Source organism: Accipiter gentilis, chromosome 26 (genome assembly GCF_929443795.1).
Source record: "Accipiter gentilis chromosome 26, bAccGen1.1, whole genome shotgun sequence".
NCBI classification, from domain to species: domain Eukaryota; kingdom Metazoa; phylum Chordata; class Aves; order Accipitriformes; family Accipitridae; genus Astur; species Astur gentilis.
This window is the reverse complement of record NC_064905.1, coordinates 3,650,509-3,664,466: the sequence shown is the minus strand read 5'-3', so window position 1 is coordinate 3,664,466 and position 13,958 is coordinate 3,650,509. Positions and strand designations below refer to the sequence as shown.

The 13,958-nt window shown below is 37.8% G+C and overlaps 1 protein-coding gene across 1 annotated transcript in view; it reads left to right on the top strand.

Annotated features, from left to right (window-relative positions):
- Positions 1 to 13,958, top strand: part of RANBP17 (RAN binding protein 17) — a 164,165-nt gene that overhangs the window by 86,578 nt on the left and 63,629 nt on the right. Inside the window, exon 16 of the mRNA XM_049829625.1 lies at positions 8,602 to 8,682. Within this exon, the coding sequence (XP_049685582.1) occupies positions 8,602 to 8,682 (81 nt within the window). The remainder of the gene's footprint in view (positions 1 to 8,601; positions 8,683 to 13,958) is intronic.

Genomic DNA, 13,958 nt, shown 5'->3' with positions numbered 1-13,958 from the left:
TCTGGAGAAGCTGCCTTTTTCTCATGCCTCTGTTGCAGCTGCTTTCCTTGGGTGCCAGCAAAACTACCAGATTTTGTCTTTTACTACTTATGTCCTTCATGAGATTTGATAGTTTCTCCTGACTCAAAAAGAGTTTCATCTAAAATCAGTTTTGCTCTTGAAGCAAAACAAAATGGTCCCTTTGAAAAATTGTGAATATCCACTAAAAAAATCTGGGAGTCCCCAGGAGACAGTGAGTTCTGTGCATGCCTGGAGAAAGAGAAACAAGTACCTTACCTCTTGATTCTGCAGTAAGGAAGATGCTACACCCTGTCATTTACTTCATGTCCTCTAAATCTGACTCACAAGACCTTTAAATACTTCCAGCAGACTTTGACCTACAAGAGAAACATCTCTACTGGTGCTGCCTGTTTGGACAGTATGAAACCTGACTTGTCCTTTGCTACCGAGACTACCAACCTTGAGAAATAGTAGCAATTAAGACAAGGTCATTTTCTAATATGACTTAACTTTTCTGTGGAAAACAAGGGCATAAATGCTTTGTTTCCTTGAAACCAGAAGCTGAGTATTATATCTTGCCTTAGGACAGCAATAGTACCCATCAAACCTTGATATTTATCTGGAGTATGCTTTGAAGACAGGTAAATGGAGGGTGATGAATGGAAAAATATTGATGGATACTTATTGTACAGTTTCTGGAAGCAGTCCATGTCATGGTACTAGATGGCTAGGCTTCATTTTGTTGTTTCAAACTACAGTGAAACTTGAACAACTGAGGAAGAAGGGGGTAAAGAGGACTGTTTTTTGGAGACCAGATGCATCAGTTTGCTTCTCTTTTTCTACTCGTTGCTGCAGTTGAGAGGAAATCTCTGTTGCCTGTGCCAGCTGAGGAAATAACATATCATTTAACAAGATGTGTGATAAGTACTATGCGTGTTTAGATTGGATAGGGCTGTATTTGCACAAGTATTGTAAATTAAGAAAAAAAACGTAGTCAGGGTTTTAAGGTTACATGGAAGATTTTGAAAGAAAACTTAAGTACATAAAAAGCAAAAATCAGTGCTGCTTTTTAGATTACACACTCTGTATTTTTATTTTCTCTTTCCTCATGGCTTACTGTATTTTCCTAAAAACATGAATTGTTCCTCGATTAGATTGAAGATCAATTTTATTTTACAGAATGGATGTTACAGCTTGAAATGGACAATTCAGTCAGTAGCTTTAAGAGTTAGCTGTGAAACCGCTGTATAAACACATTCATGTTTGTGTCAATTAAAATAAACGAGCTTCTCCCCAGTGATAGCATGCCAGTTGGAAAATCTGGGTGTGAAACCATAACATACTGATATATAATACAAAAACTATGGTCTGATGGGACAATCCCATCAGTCTGGCAGAATTTCTGGTGCTCTGTTACTGAGAATAATCTTAGCACATTTGTAACAGCAGTGGGCAGGATATATGATTGTGAGACCATTCACCTTTGTTTGTTGTGGATGTAGTCAGTATTTTTAATCACACTGTTATTTTAGAAAGCCACTAGTCTACTGTTCTGTCTTACCCTACAGATCCATTTTTTTCTTTAAGTAGCTGAAATTTGTAGTATGTTATTTATTAACATCAGGTTAAAAGGAAACGCTAGGGAATTCTTAGTGTGCATTTATTTGTTGATGTGGTGCTATTCTTGTACAGTAACTGCACAACATTTGAGACTGTATAGTTTCTGTTTTGTTAATGCCAATCATTATGTGAAATAGAGGAGTAGTTACACTTGAAAGAATGTTGTTGCCTGGTTAATGGCAACCAGTCTTTCAAATCAGAAAGTGTTGGAGAAAGTACCTAATTGTAATCTGCCATTAGCACTGTGGGATGATCAAAAGACAATGTCAGGTTATTTCCTTCCACTTTGCCATTAAAGAATCCAATGAAGGATGCACGCAGGAAGCATTTTATACTTGGCATGAGGAGTAAACGTAGCAATTGGATTTATGGTAGTCAAACAAGTTGTAGTCTACCAGGACATATTCATTATTTTTCTGTTCTGCTGTTAGAGACTTAACCTCTTTTTGTGATAACTTACTGGTTGACACGTGGAGTTTCTAGTTTCGTGAAGTCCAATATGAGCTCAGTAATGTTTAGGTGGATAAATGGCATTTTGCTTTGATTTCTTGAGATTTTGAACACATTTTCCGTTGAGCTGTCTTTCCCCAGATCTCTCTGTTTTCAGTAGTTCACTTTCATGTATGTAGCTTTAATCTGTTCTTTTGAATTCATTAGTAGCAGGTTTGCAGCGGAGGATTGGTGATGAAACTCGGTGAGTTCTTTCATTAACAGAAAACAATTTGAAATACTTGTGTCAGCTTCTAGTAGCTGCAGTAGCCACTGTTCAGTTTATGGACTAAAGGCTGTGTGAAATATTCTTCAACATACAGAAGTATTATGAGATTTGTCAGTGTAATAGGTGTCCTTCAGACCTTCTGACTGTTGTTTGGAGTACTACTGCCACATCAGATCCTAGACCTTTTATCACCTTCCCATTGGAAGTTAATGAATGTGCCTTTTACTGAATTCCTGTTAAATCATTTCTGAAGGGACAGGGTTTTATGTAATCAGAATGTCCATTAATGGCTGTATTTTCATCTCAGTCTTACCAGAAATTTTATAGGATGGTTCTCTTAGCATCCACTGTCTTTGCTTGCTTTGACCATCACCTTATAGGATGTATGTGTGGAAGGGGAGGGGCCAACTGAAGAAACACCTAATCTCAAACGAAATTTTTCTGTTATGCATGGCATCTTAAGTCTTCTCGGCTGTGTTCAGCATCGTAGCAACAGTAGAGTAGGTTCATGGAGCGATAAGCTGAGAGGAGTTATGTGAGGGTGAGGACAGGCAAGAGGGAGCAGTGGGATTTGGAAGGAGCTAGTAGGGTTGCAGTGGATGACAAGACTCTGAAGGACTAGGACTTAAGGTGCCAGCCTGTCTCTAACTTAGACTTTCTTCTACTTAGCCTATTGCCCCGAGGTACTGGTTTTCAAAGGCACAGACTAATCCTCCGTCTCTATGGCGTTCTCTGTCCTTGTTGCTCCTAATTCCTCCCCAAACAGCCACATCACATGTTCTTATGCCTCTTGGCCTACTTGAAGTGGACCAAGGCCGGGACTCTTAAGGCAAGGAGTGAGACACTGCACCCAAAACCAGTGGTAGTCCTCTCCTTCTACTGGTCATCCCTTTGAGCAGTAGCTGCCTACCTGCCTTGATCCTTCCCTGTATAGGTAAGAAGCAAGTAAATATTTAGACTGGAGTAGTTTTAGGTCCATCTGCTCCTTGAGCCTGTCCTGGGCATTTGGTGGAAAGTATTTTATCTTTATTTTGGCTGCAAGCACCTTTCCTTTTCTTCGCTTACTCTTTGTGAGCCTCCTCTGGTTCCTTTCAATTACTGTCATATTTATGTGGATGTGATTTATCATGAGGTGGATTTACAAAATATTTGCCCAAATATTTAGTATTTTTGGTCATGATAAAGTAACTGAAACAAGAATAAAAGATGCATATCCAGACATTACTGTTGGATGGTTTTTTGCCCTTTTTTTTTTTTTTTTTAACTGCTGTAATGATTTCGCTATGGTGGACGCACATACACATACATACAAATAGAGAGATTTTCTATGTGAAAATGTTTAAGTAATACATACCTATAAAAAGCCTGGATCTCTGAATGTTATTCTGAACACTCATAGTGATATGACTCCATTAATCATAGCAAACTAAAACTTGGCACTTTAATTCATGACAGAACATGCATTTTTTTTAACTATTCACCTTTGTCCAGCACTAATGAAAAGTATATATCCAATCACTGTCATTGAGCCACAGAGAGCTCTCATTGTAAATGATGATAATCTACAAGAAATAATTAAAACATGACTGTACAGAGCTTTCTTGCCAACAAATTGCTATCTTCGTTATTACTGAAACTTAAGTACCACATAATGAAGAGATATTCAAAGTCTTTTTAGGGGATTTGGATGCCCATTTTTCTTGCACTGTAATGGGAATTGGATAGCACACACCTTAAGCAACTTCAAAAGTTTTGTTTAAAATGTATGGCTTTTTTTTTAACTTTATGATTATTATAATGCAAGTATATTTGTAATATCTTTAACTTGAGACCAAGACTGTTCCTAAATTTACATGGTTCAGGCCTTCCAATTCATGTCATACTTATGTAAGCTTAAAAGGTTTTTATTCTTTGTTTTAATTATTTAAAAACAACAAGAAAAAAAAAACAACAACAAAAAACCCCAAACAACAACAATTAAAAAAAAGCCCACACCCAAACCTGCTGATTTACAGCAGTTATCGTCTCCTCTGGCTGGTAGCAACTTATCTTTTGCAACTGCTTCTTTGTCATATTACCAAACCTCCTGTGCATGTGTGGTACAGTAAGTAACCTACATGTGTGCAGGTAGCATAGCACTCCGAGGATTCCTCAGCTTTATTGTGATAATGAACCTGCCTGTTACATTTCAGAGAAGGGGTTCGAGGTCTCCTGGAAAGAGGATGGATGAATTCTTTGGGCACTTACAAATGGCCTGTAAGGAATATTTGAGCACCTTGGCATGCAGTGATAAATGGAGAAGGTACCCATCGTCTGTGTGCCCAAATGGATTTTCTCTCTTTGTACAGTGTACACTCACTCTTCAGCACGCCCTTTTCTGTGCTGACTGTGCTTTGCTTTTGCTTTTCTAGCTTGCATCCCTGATTCTGTCTCCTCCTCTAAAATTCTTTTTTCAGTTGCACTGCAAGTTTTTCAGTTCTCTCTTGTAAGCTGGGCGTTCCACTCCTGTGCTCCAGCAGGATCATTTCCCATCCACTACTGCCCTGCAGACTGCTACGTCTTGTGCGAAGGGTTGTCCTTTGCTGTGCAGCACACGGAACTTTAAGAGCAGTGTGATACAGTCCATGTGTCTGAAGAGGTGTTTCTCCAAATCCTAAACTGGACAGGGCAGGAAATTAAGGACGGTAGAATAGGTTGGGGGTGGGGGAAGTCATGGAATGGATTGAAGAGGCTGGAAGTGGATATCTTTACCTTGATTCTTTCTGTGGCCAAATATCATAATGACTTGGAACGTGCAAAGAATTTTGATTCTTCTGTGGATGATATGGTAACCCTTTTCCCAGAGGACTGTAAATGGGAGTATATAATCGTTATTTATCTTCTCCTTCTAGATTTTAGGTTAAAAGTACACAGCCTCTTGAAATAATACTTTTCAGTCACTCTATGAAGGGAAGAGATGTCTGGTGTGCTGATGGAAGTGCATTAGTAAGCAGTCGTGGTGACAGACAGTCTCATAGCAAGCTGGGAGGGTTTGGAGGTTGGAAGGCTGGGAAGCTTCTTTGGTGCAGCTTTTAGAGGCTAAGGTTTTATTCTTGTCTTCTTACTAAAGGCAAACTAAAAGCAAATATTTCAAAGCATGCTGGATTCTTAATGCCGTTTCATTTAAATTTTTCAAATTCTCAGCTTTTCGGCATGGATCAGTGTTAGTGTTGCTCTTTTGGTTTTTTGTGTGTGTGTAGTTCAGTATTTTGATACTGGTATTGTTACCAAAATTGAAAATATTCTGCCATTTTTTTGTTTCCACTTTTTTTGTACTACTTGCCTTTAAAATGTGTTCAGTGCTCATCTACCATAGATGTTTTGGTGAATTTGGCATTAGCGTAGCTTTTGATGAAGCTCTTATTTTCTGTGACTCACCTGAAACTTTGTGATTGGTTCTTTGACTCTGTTTCATTTAGTTCATATTTTAAATCAATAAGCCACCTGAGAGAGAAAGAGGCAAGGACACTAGGACTTGGATTTAAGTGCTGTCTTGCCATGATTTCTCCAAGAGCTGTAAATTTTTCCTCTCTTTCATTCCTTGGCTTTTCTTTCTTATATAGTGGAAAACTGCTTTTTGTATTATGAGATTCCTCTCTAGATCTTTAAAAATTTTCTCAGATACTTATAATGTTTTGTAGATGTTTCTTAAAATACTACATTTTATGTGTCTTTCATCTTGCCTGATATTGGTAAGGCAGAAACAGAAATGGGAATTGCTACGATTATAATTGAAATTTTTCAGCCTCTGTTCACTCACAAGTACTTTCTAGCTTTCCTATTATTGCTCCATCTTTCAGCATCCAAATACAACCATGAACTGAAAGAATGAATTCAGGGTACCAAAGTACCCTGAATGTTGGATGAAGAGCCTTCCTTATACAGTTTTAATTTTCTCTTCAAGCTGTCACTGTGACTTCTTGTTTTTCTTTAAGTGTCTTATATCTGGCTACTGAAGGACAAAGATTTTGCTCTTTTGCAAAACAGCCTTTTTATGATTTTGATATTGATGTCAAATCTGGGTAGTCCAAATTCATTTTTATTGCTTTGTATGGTGTATATACTTGTTAAGGATTTAGTGCAACTATAAACATCTCCAGAACTCCCTGTAGTAGGGATAAAGTGTGAATTATGGACTTGCTAGAAAGGGCTATTTCTTTAAGGCAATCTGAACCTCTGTAGCTCTTCATAGAGATTTTATAAAGTAAATCAATGTTTGTTTGTAAATCTAAATTGAAGAATACTGCTTTGGTAATTGCATTGTTATTTGCCTTTTCCTGAGCAAATAATACTAAACAGTTAGATGCTTTAAACTGCATTCTTGAGTTTATAACTTTCCGAAAAAGAGATTTGGTTTATGTTGTGTAGTACATTCCTTAGCCTGTGAATTTGTAAAAGCAATAATCAGTGCTGATTTTAAGGCGTTTAACATCTCTTCTTCAGGTTCTATATTCCCAAAATTTAAATCCTACTGCAGCCCGGTATAAATAGCTGGTACTGATTACACTTCTTACATCATGGTCTTTCATCAATAGATCTTACAGCTTAAAGTCAGAATCGTTATGCGTATTCTACAGACAAGGAAATTGAGGCATGCAAATCTGAAATGACTTATTCTTGGTCACCTGGCAGTTTGAGATAGACCCTAGCAGTTTGATATCATGATCAGAAATAGGTGCCAGGGCTTCCGAGCCAGGAAGTCGTGCTGCCTTTTCATTGATGGTCTGTGTTTCAAAAAGGCTGTGATGGCCTGTTTTTATTTCTCCAGATGAATCCAGTATCAGAAACTCTGCTGAGAATCTCTACGCAGCATTATCTCCCTGTCTGGAGGAAGGAGGCATTCAGCTTTCTTTTGGGTTTTTGAGCAATTGAGGGTGATGGTGGATGTCCTGGAAGAGTAGGGCACAGTACTTGCCTACAAAAAAAGGGAACTAAGAGGAAGCAATGTGTTATACACCAGTCAACCTAACTTGGGTTCTCAAAGGAATACTAGAAAAAAGTTACTAGTAGTCAGCGTATAATTGAGTGGTAAATGCATTGAGCTACTTGGGGGAGGGGGTAATTTCTTCTTGGACTCATTGGCTGGAGTTTACAGCAGAAACGGAAAGTATCAGACATTCAGACTTGAGTAAGATTGTTGACACTGGCCTCCTGACATTCCCCGAAGAAAGCCGGGAGATGACAGCCTGCAAGATCAGTGAGTCTTAACTTACGGTTGTAACCGCTCCTCATTGGAAAAAAAGATTACGTTCCTCCGCTTTACCGCCTTCAATTTACCCCTTCCGTCTGAAGGCTAATGCCACCTCTTCCCCTCCTAATAAATCGAGTAGGTGCACCCAGCAGATTCCACCCCAAGTCACTGGGGTGTCTTTGCGCCGACCTGCACCCAGGACGGCAGGAGCTGCAGGGCGTCCCGGCTCCGTGCTCCGCGGCTCACGCTGAACCTACGGAGGGTAGGAGAGCAAGGGTTAGCTGCGTGATTTCACTGAAAGGCTAACTGTAAGGAGCTGCTGTCAAAAAGAGGAGGTTGTTTTATGTGGTGTTCCCCAAGGCTTGATAATAGGGCTAGTGTAATCTTATATCACAATTTATGCATTGGTTCATTAATCAGAGTGTGCCTCCTAAATGTCTGAGAGGGGTTCAGTAGGGAAATGCAGTATCCCCTCTGTACCTTCACTTTAGTTAAGTGTTTGGTGTAGGGAAGAGTTAAAATAGGGTTTAGCACAAGAACCGCAAGGTAGACTTTCACCGGGAATTGGTATATCAGTAGCTCTGTGAATTGGCCTTCACTTTTTCTGTGCCCCATCTCTCCTGTGGAAATTTTCCTAGGGAATTTATAGCAATTTGTTTTTATCTTGTGAAGAATTGGGCAGATAAATACTACAGAAGTTAAGTGGCCAGATACTGTGTTGAGAAGTGAGTAAGATAGATATAAGTAGGGGTAAGCTTCAGATAATTTATTTCATTATGACAGATGATGGATTTTTTTAAAATGAATGTATTTTTTACAATATTACAAAAATGTTTGAATCCTTTGTTCAGGAAAAAGACATGGCACATTTTTATAGCATTTCCTGTCTCATAAATGGAAAATCCTAAGACATATCACAGAAATACATTCGTAGTATAATGTGCTACTACTGTGAGCTTTTGCACTGCACTTCTCAAAAAGAGGAAAATGTATTATAAAATCTCACTTCCTTGTTTTGTTTTGTTTATTCTAGTGTTACAAATCTTAAATACCGGGGAAGATGTGAGCCGGTGATTTCAAGAACACTCCAGTTTCTAAATGACCTTTCTGTTGGATATCCTTTTTATGGTATATGGCATAACGTATTATTTGAAAATAATAAGGTAAAAATTAATATGAGACTTTTGATGTTTTGTATGCCACATTTTCAAACCAATTATGATATTAATATTTATTCATTTTGGTTCATCTTTTTCTATGTATAGTTTTTAAAAGGTGCGCTTATTTCCACCTACTCCTTATCAACAAAAGAGACATCATATAACTAGTTGTTTATGGTCACCTGTCTCATTCCTAATGTTCTTGAAGTCAATACCATTGATGAGTTCAACAACATTGAGAACAGGCTTGATTGTGTTAGCACTTGAGAACAGGATTGGTTCTACTTTGAGGATGAGTCAACCAAGATAGGAAGCACAAGTTAGATTTTTAAACACATGCCTCTTCACATGTTTTGTCTTTGCCTGATTCTAAGTTCCTCACTGTGTCAGTGTCATTACTACTGGTAAAACAGCCTAATTTTACATGTGAATTTTTGTCTGGGTTCAAGTATTTTTGTGAAATTCTTGCCCAAATCATGGATGCTAACTTGCCGTCTGTTGCAGACCTTTTGTATCTTGTTCTAATATGCACTCGCTTATCGTCAGTTGCAGAAGAATGTTTGCTCTTTGAATTTTCAGTCAATCAAGCAAGAAGATTTAAAAAAAAGTAGTAGCTGGTTTTTATGTGACACAGTATTTAAAAGTATATGACAGATAATAAACCACCGGGGCTCATGAAAACATTCAATATTGAAATCCTGCACTATTTTAAAATAAAAACAACTTTTCAGTAATTTTCTAGAGGAGATTGTTAGACAAGCAGAGGGGAAGGTACCTGGAATATGACAGTTGGTATCATTTTATTTCTCTGTAGAACTCTAATCATATAAGAAGAATTTTAATATATTTCCTTGAGTTGAAAGATGAGTGTGGGTTTTCACATTCTGTAAGTGAATTTTGTTTAATGAAAATCATACAATGTGTACTTCTATATGTTTACTTGAAATGCCATTAAGCAGCTAACTTGATATTTTAAATATGCATGTGTTTATGTTCTCCTGGCGTCACAGAAATAGGACTGAAAAGGTCTTGAAACTGAAACATTGCTAAGGAATTTCACAAAAACAGAAGGGGAGACATTTATTTCATTAATAAGATTTATGAAGGGACTAATGAGCTCTGTCCCCTTTAATACTTACTGCTTCAGTAGGGTTCAAAACACTTCCAAAATAACCAAGAAATTTAACATGGGGCACCTAACTTAAAGTGCTTACCTGTTTATTTATGTATGTATACTTGCTGAAATAATCAGTCTCATTTTACTGCTAAAGCCAACAAGCATCTAGCATTTCATGTTGTCTTCTGGAGGCTTTCAAAGGCAGGTATTCACATGGCAGCTCTCAAAAATGAGAGTCAGTATAAACTATTGGTCCAAATAATAATTTCCAAGGCTGAAATGTCTGGATAGTTTTAGTTTTCGAATTACTCGCATTATATCTGCAGTAAATGAGGTTCTGCTCATGAAATAGATATAATAATATCAGGACCTAGAAAGGATGAAAAAGTAGATATTTAATAACCTAAGTTCTCCTGAAGAGTAGAATCGTGATGAAACTGTGGTTTTTTTCTTTGCAAAAACTTGCTAACTGCTGCAAGAGCAGTTTCAGACCCCTGTGCATAGTCAGGATGTAAAGCAGCACTGCCTTCATAAACATACATCTTAAACTTCAATGTGAAATGTTTATAGACTAGTAAAAAGAGAGATTAACTAAAAACATAAATACCAAAAATTTAGGCAATTACTTTTCGATGGAAATACTTCAAACGAAAATTCTGAGAACAGTAGCTTTTCTGCTTAGATGGGTGGGGTTGTACAAAGACAGCTTTAATGCTGGTTCACTTCACCGTGATGTTGTATTAGTTAAGTTTAAAATTGTGTTCCCTGGCAAACCATAAAAGATTTCAAAAGTATTAGACACCCACTTTTGTGCTGGAATTTAATATGCAACTTTTTATTGGAAAATAATCGTCCTTGTCTGGCAAAATCCACCATGCAATATTTCTGTTAGTAGGCATAATGCAATAAAGACAGGGAGGGCTATTTATCACTACAAATTTTGAGGATTTCAGGATTCTTTTTATTATTTTAATATATTTCTTTGGTATTAAATCAGAAAAATGATAAATTACACCTGTCGAGGCTGTTTTTCCTTTTTCCCAGAAAATGATGTACAACCCAATTTCACTGGTCATTTTGGCTTTTAAAGATATGTATTTTTTTCCTATTAAAAACTCTACCAATAGGTTTTTTTTAATAATAATACTGAAGTACTTTTTATTTCAAACATATGAAGTAGTTTATAACTACTTCCTGGCATTGCAAACTTTGGCCTTTTCACATTATATTAGGGGGTTTTTAAGAGGCATTAAGTATATATTGCTTTGAAAGAAATAGTGTATTGTTAAGATGCTGGATCCAGTGGATCAATTTTCAGTATTTGATATAGATTAAATTGTGGCTAGCCTGAAAGGTTAAAATAATAATTTATTTAATTTCAGTACTTTCCTGTACATCAGTCAGCTTCTACACAGTCCTAGAAATTGGTATTTTTTTCTTTTTTTATGTGTATAATAGCCTTTTTCTAAAGGATAATCTAGAATTAAAAGCAAACCATAATTCCAGCAACTGTACCATGTAAAAGGAAAAAAAAAAAAAAAACCCACAAAAAAACCCATAGGACAGTATTAACAACAAAGGCAACAAATGATTGGAGCTGGTGTCATGGTTTACATTACTTTCACAATTATTCCAGGTTTGCATATTTCGAAATATATTAGCCCAATTTGATTTCAAAGCTCAGTTATTTGAATTATAAATCATTATGTCCCTCCTAGCTGATCAGTCATGAAATATCTTTGAATTCATTTACATAATGGAATATGTTAGTCATTCCTTTATGTCTTTGAAGCCATAGTGCTCTCTCATGCATGTTTAGTTCTTTCTAATAATTAACTTTTCCACTGTATATTTTTGTAGAAAAATAACTACAGTTTCATTGTTATTTTCTACAATAACTTGGGGTAAAGTATTTATAGTCTCTCAAAAATTCTTTATCCATGTCTTTGTTAGCTTTATGTTATGAAAGGCTCTCCCTTGTAATGGGTGGGGGGGGAACAACTATGTAGCTTTGCAATATAAAACCAGGTAATATGTGTCAAATGTTATAGATTGACAGAGGAACATCATCTTAAAACTAGATTAGGAGATTTTCCAATAGCAGCTATAAAACCTATTCTTACACTTTTACCTGTTTAAAAAAAAAATTAATCCATTTAAAATGAAAAGGGAAATTGTTTATTCCCATAAAAGTAATCGAACTCTTCAGTCAATTATGTGGATTAACGGCAGAGTGAAGCAAGCACTCCAAACAACAAAAAAAAGAAAATAAAATAGTAACAATAATAAGTGTTATGGGTATTTGTAAAACCTTCTGTGTTTGTACAGGACCGTAGGCACTACTGTACAGTCTAAAGTTATGCAGTCGTACTAATTATTTCTTAAAGAACTTGATCAATGTCAGGGATCAACAGTGTTCAGTAACCTAATAGTTTTTATACTCTTCATTGTAGAATGTACAAGCCCATAAGTCATTTCATTCATGTGATGCCTTCAGTACTTAAGAATGGTTCTGGGGTTTGAATTTTTCTGTATACTTGGATATCATAAAGCCTTTTACATCCCAGAATGTTTTACAGATGCAGAACTGAGACAGTGAAATTTGACTGACCGGCTGAAAGTCATACCGTAATTTTGTGTCAAATGAAGGAGAAGCAGGAGTCAGAAAACCCAGGCCGTTGCTTTGGCCGTTCTCTTGCGCCCTGTTACAAACCCCCTGGCGGCAGCGGTTACCTCTGTACAAAAGCTCACAAAGATGTCAGCGTGGCTCTTTTTGGAATACGCGGTATTATCTCCTCTGCCCAACCCCAAATGTTTGAATCGTCTGTGACAGGGAAGTAGCGTGTGCTCGTGCTGTTAAAGATGTTCATCATTCACGGAGCTAGGAGAGGACTCGAGTTGTGAAACAAGTCTTAACCGTCTGAACTGTAAGGGCCTCTAGAACGCAGTTTTTGCAAACTCCGCTTTCGATTTCAATATTTCTCATGCTTTTTAAAAGAAACCTTAAGAAAAATAAGACATTTCATCAGGTATAACTACCTAGTAAGTCACGCTAGCATCTGTGATCTGTACAGGACGCGCAGTCGAGGAAACGTGTCGCTTCTGCGTCATTTAGCGTGCAGCTCCCTGGGAGCCTTCGGAGGCGAGCGGGCGCACGCGGACTCGGGCTTATCCTTATCCTCCCGGAGCGGGGCCAGGACCGCCAGCCCGGGAGCCACGGAGCTTTGCCGGTGCCGCGCACAGCCCGGACGCGCGGACCTTCAGAGGGACTCCGCGCCTCCGGAGCGGCGCGGGGGGCCGGGGCCGGCGCCGGGCTCCTGGAGTCAGGTCCTGGCCTCGGTTTGGGGAGCGGGGGGGTTCGGGTCGTGCGTAGCAGGAGTCAGATTTGCTTTGTATTTTGTAAAGTTGGAGGAGGTGGGATTCCTGCGGGAGTATCCGTAGGCGCGTCCAGAATTCCCAGCTGTACCGGCTGGGTACGGACTTTCCTCTGGCTCTGAGACTTTGTATGTTCTTCAGAAATTTCTGTCCAGTTCTTATACATCTGAAAATACTTTGGCTAAGCGTTTAACATAGCTTAGTATGTATGAGATGTATTTTTATCTGTCGTAACTGTAACAAATGAAATGTGATTTTTTTGATGGGCCTGGAAGATCACCTCTGTGATTTTGAGGCCGTTACTTCAATGCTGCTTAGGGCTGCTGCCAGTCCCGTTGCCAAGTGCCAGTTATCTTCAATGCAGGCAGTTGAAAAACCATTTTTTTTTTTTTGTTTCTTTGTTTTTAACATGCTGATGACATGGGCCTATCTGGGGAAAAACCAGCACCATTTATTATCAGAAACTCTCTGTTTAATTATAAAAGTCATTCAGTTCATTCGTCTCTTTTGTGACTAGAATATATGCCATGAAAAGTAATTGCTTTAATTAATAATAGATTATGATCTTTAATGTTCTAAAGGATATCTCTATGACATATATTTCTAGATGAAATTCAGGTTGTTGCTGGGTTTTTTTAACACACGCTTGTTGTTGTTTCAGTTAGGACTTTTTTCTCACTAAATACTCCTGAAAGTTTGTACAACCTGATAATGTAATCATAATGCTGCAAGGCTGAT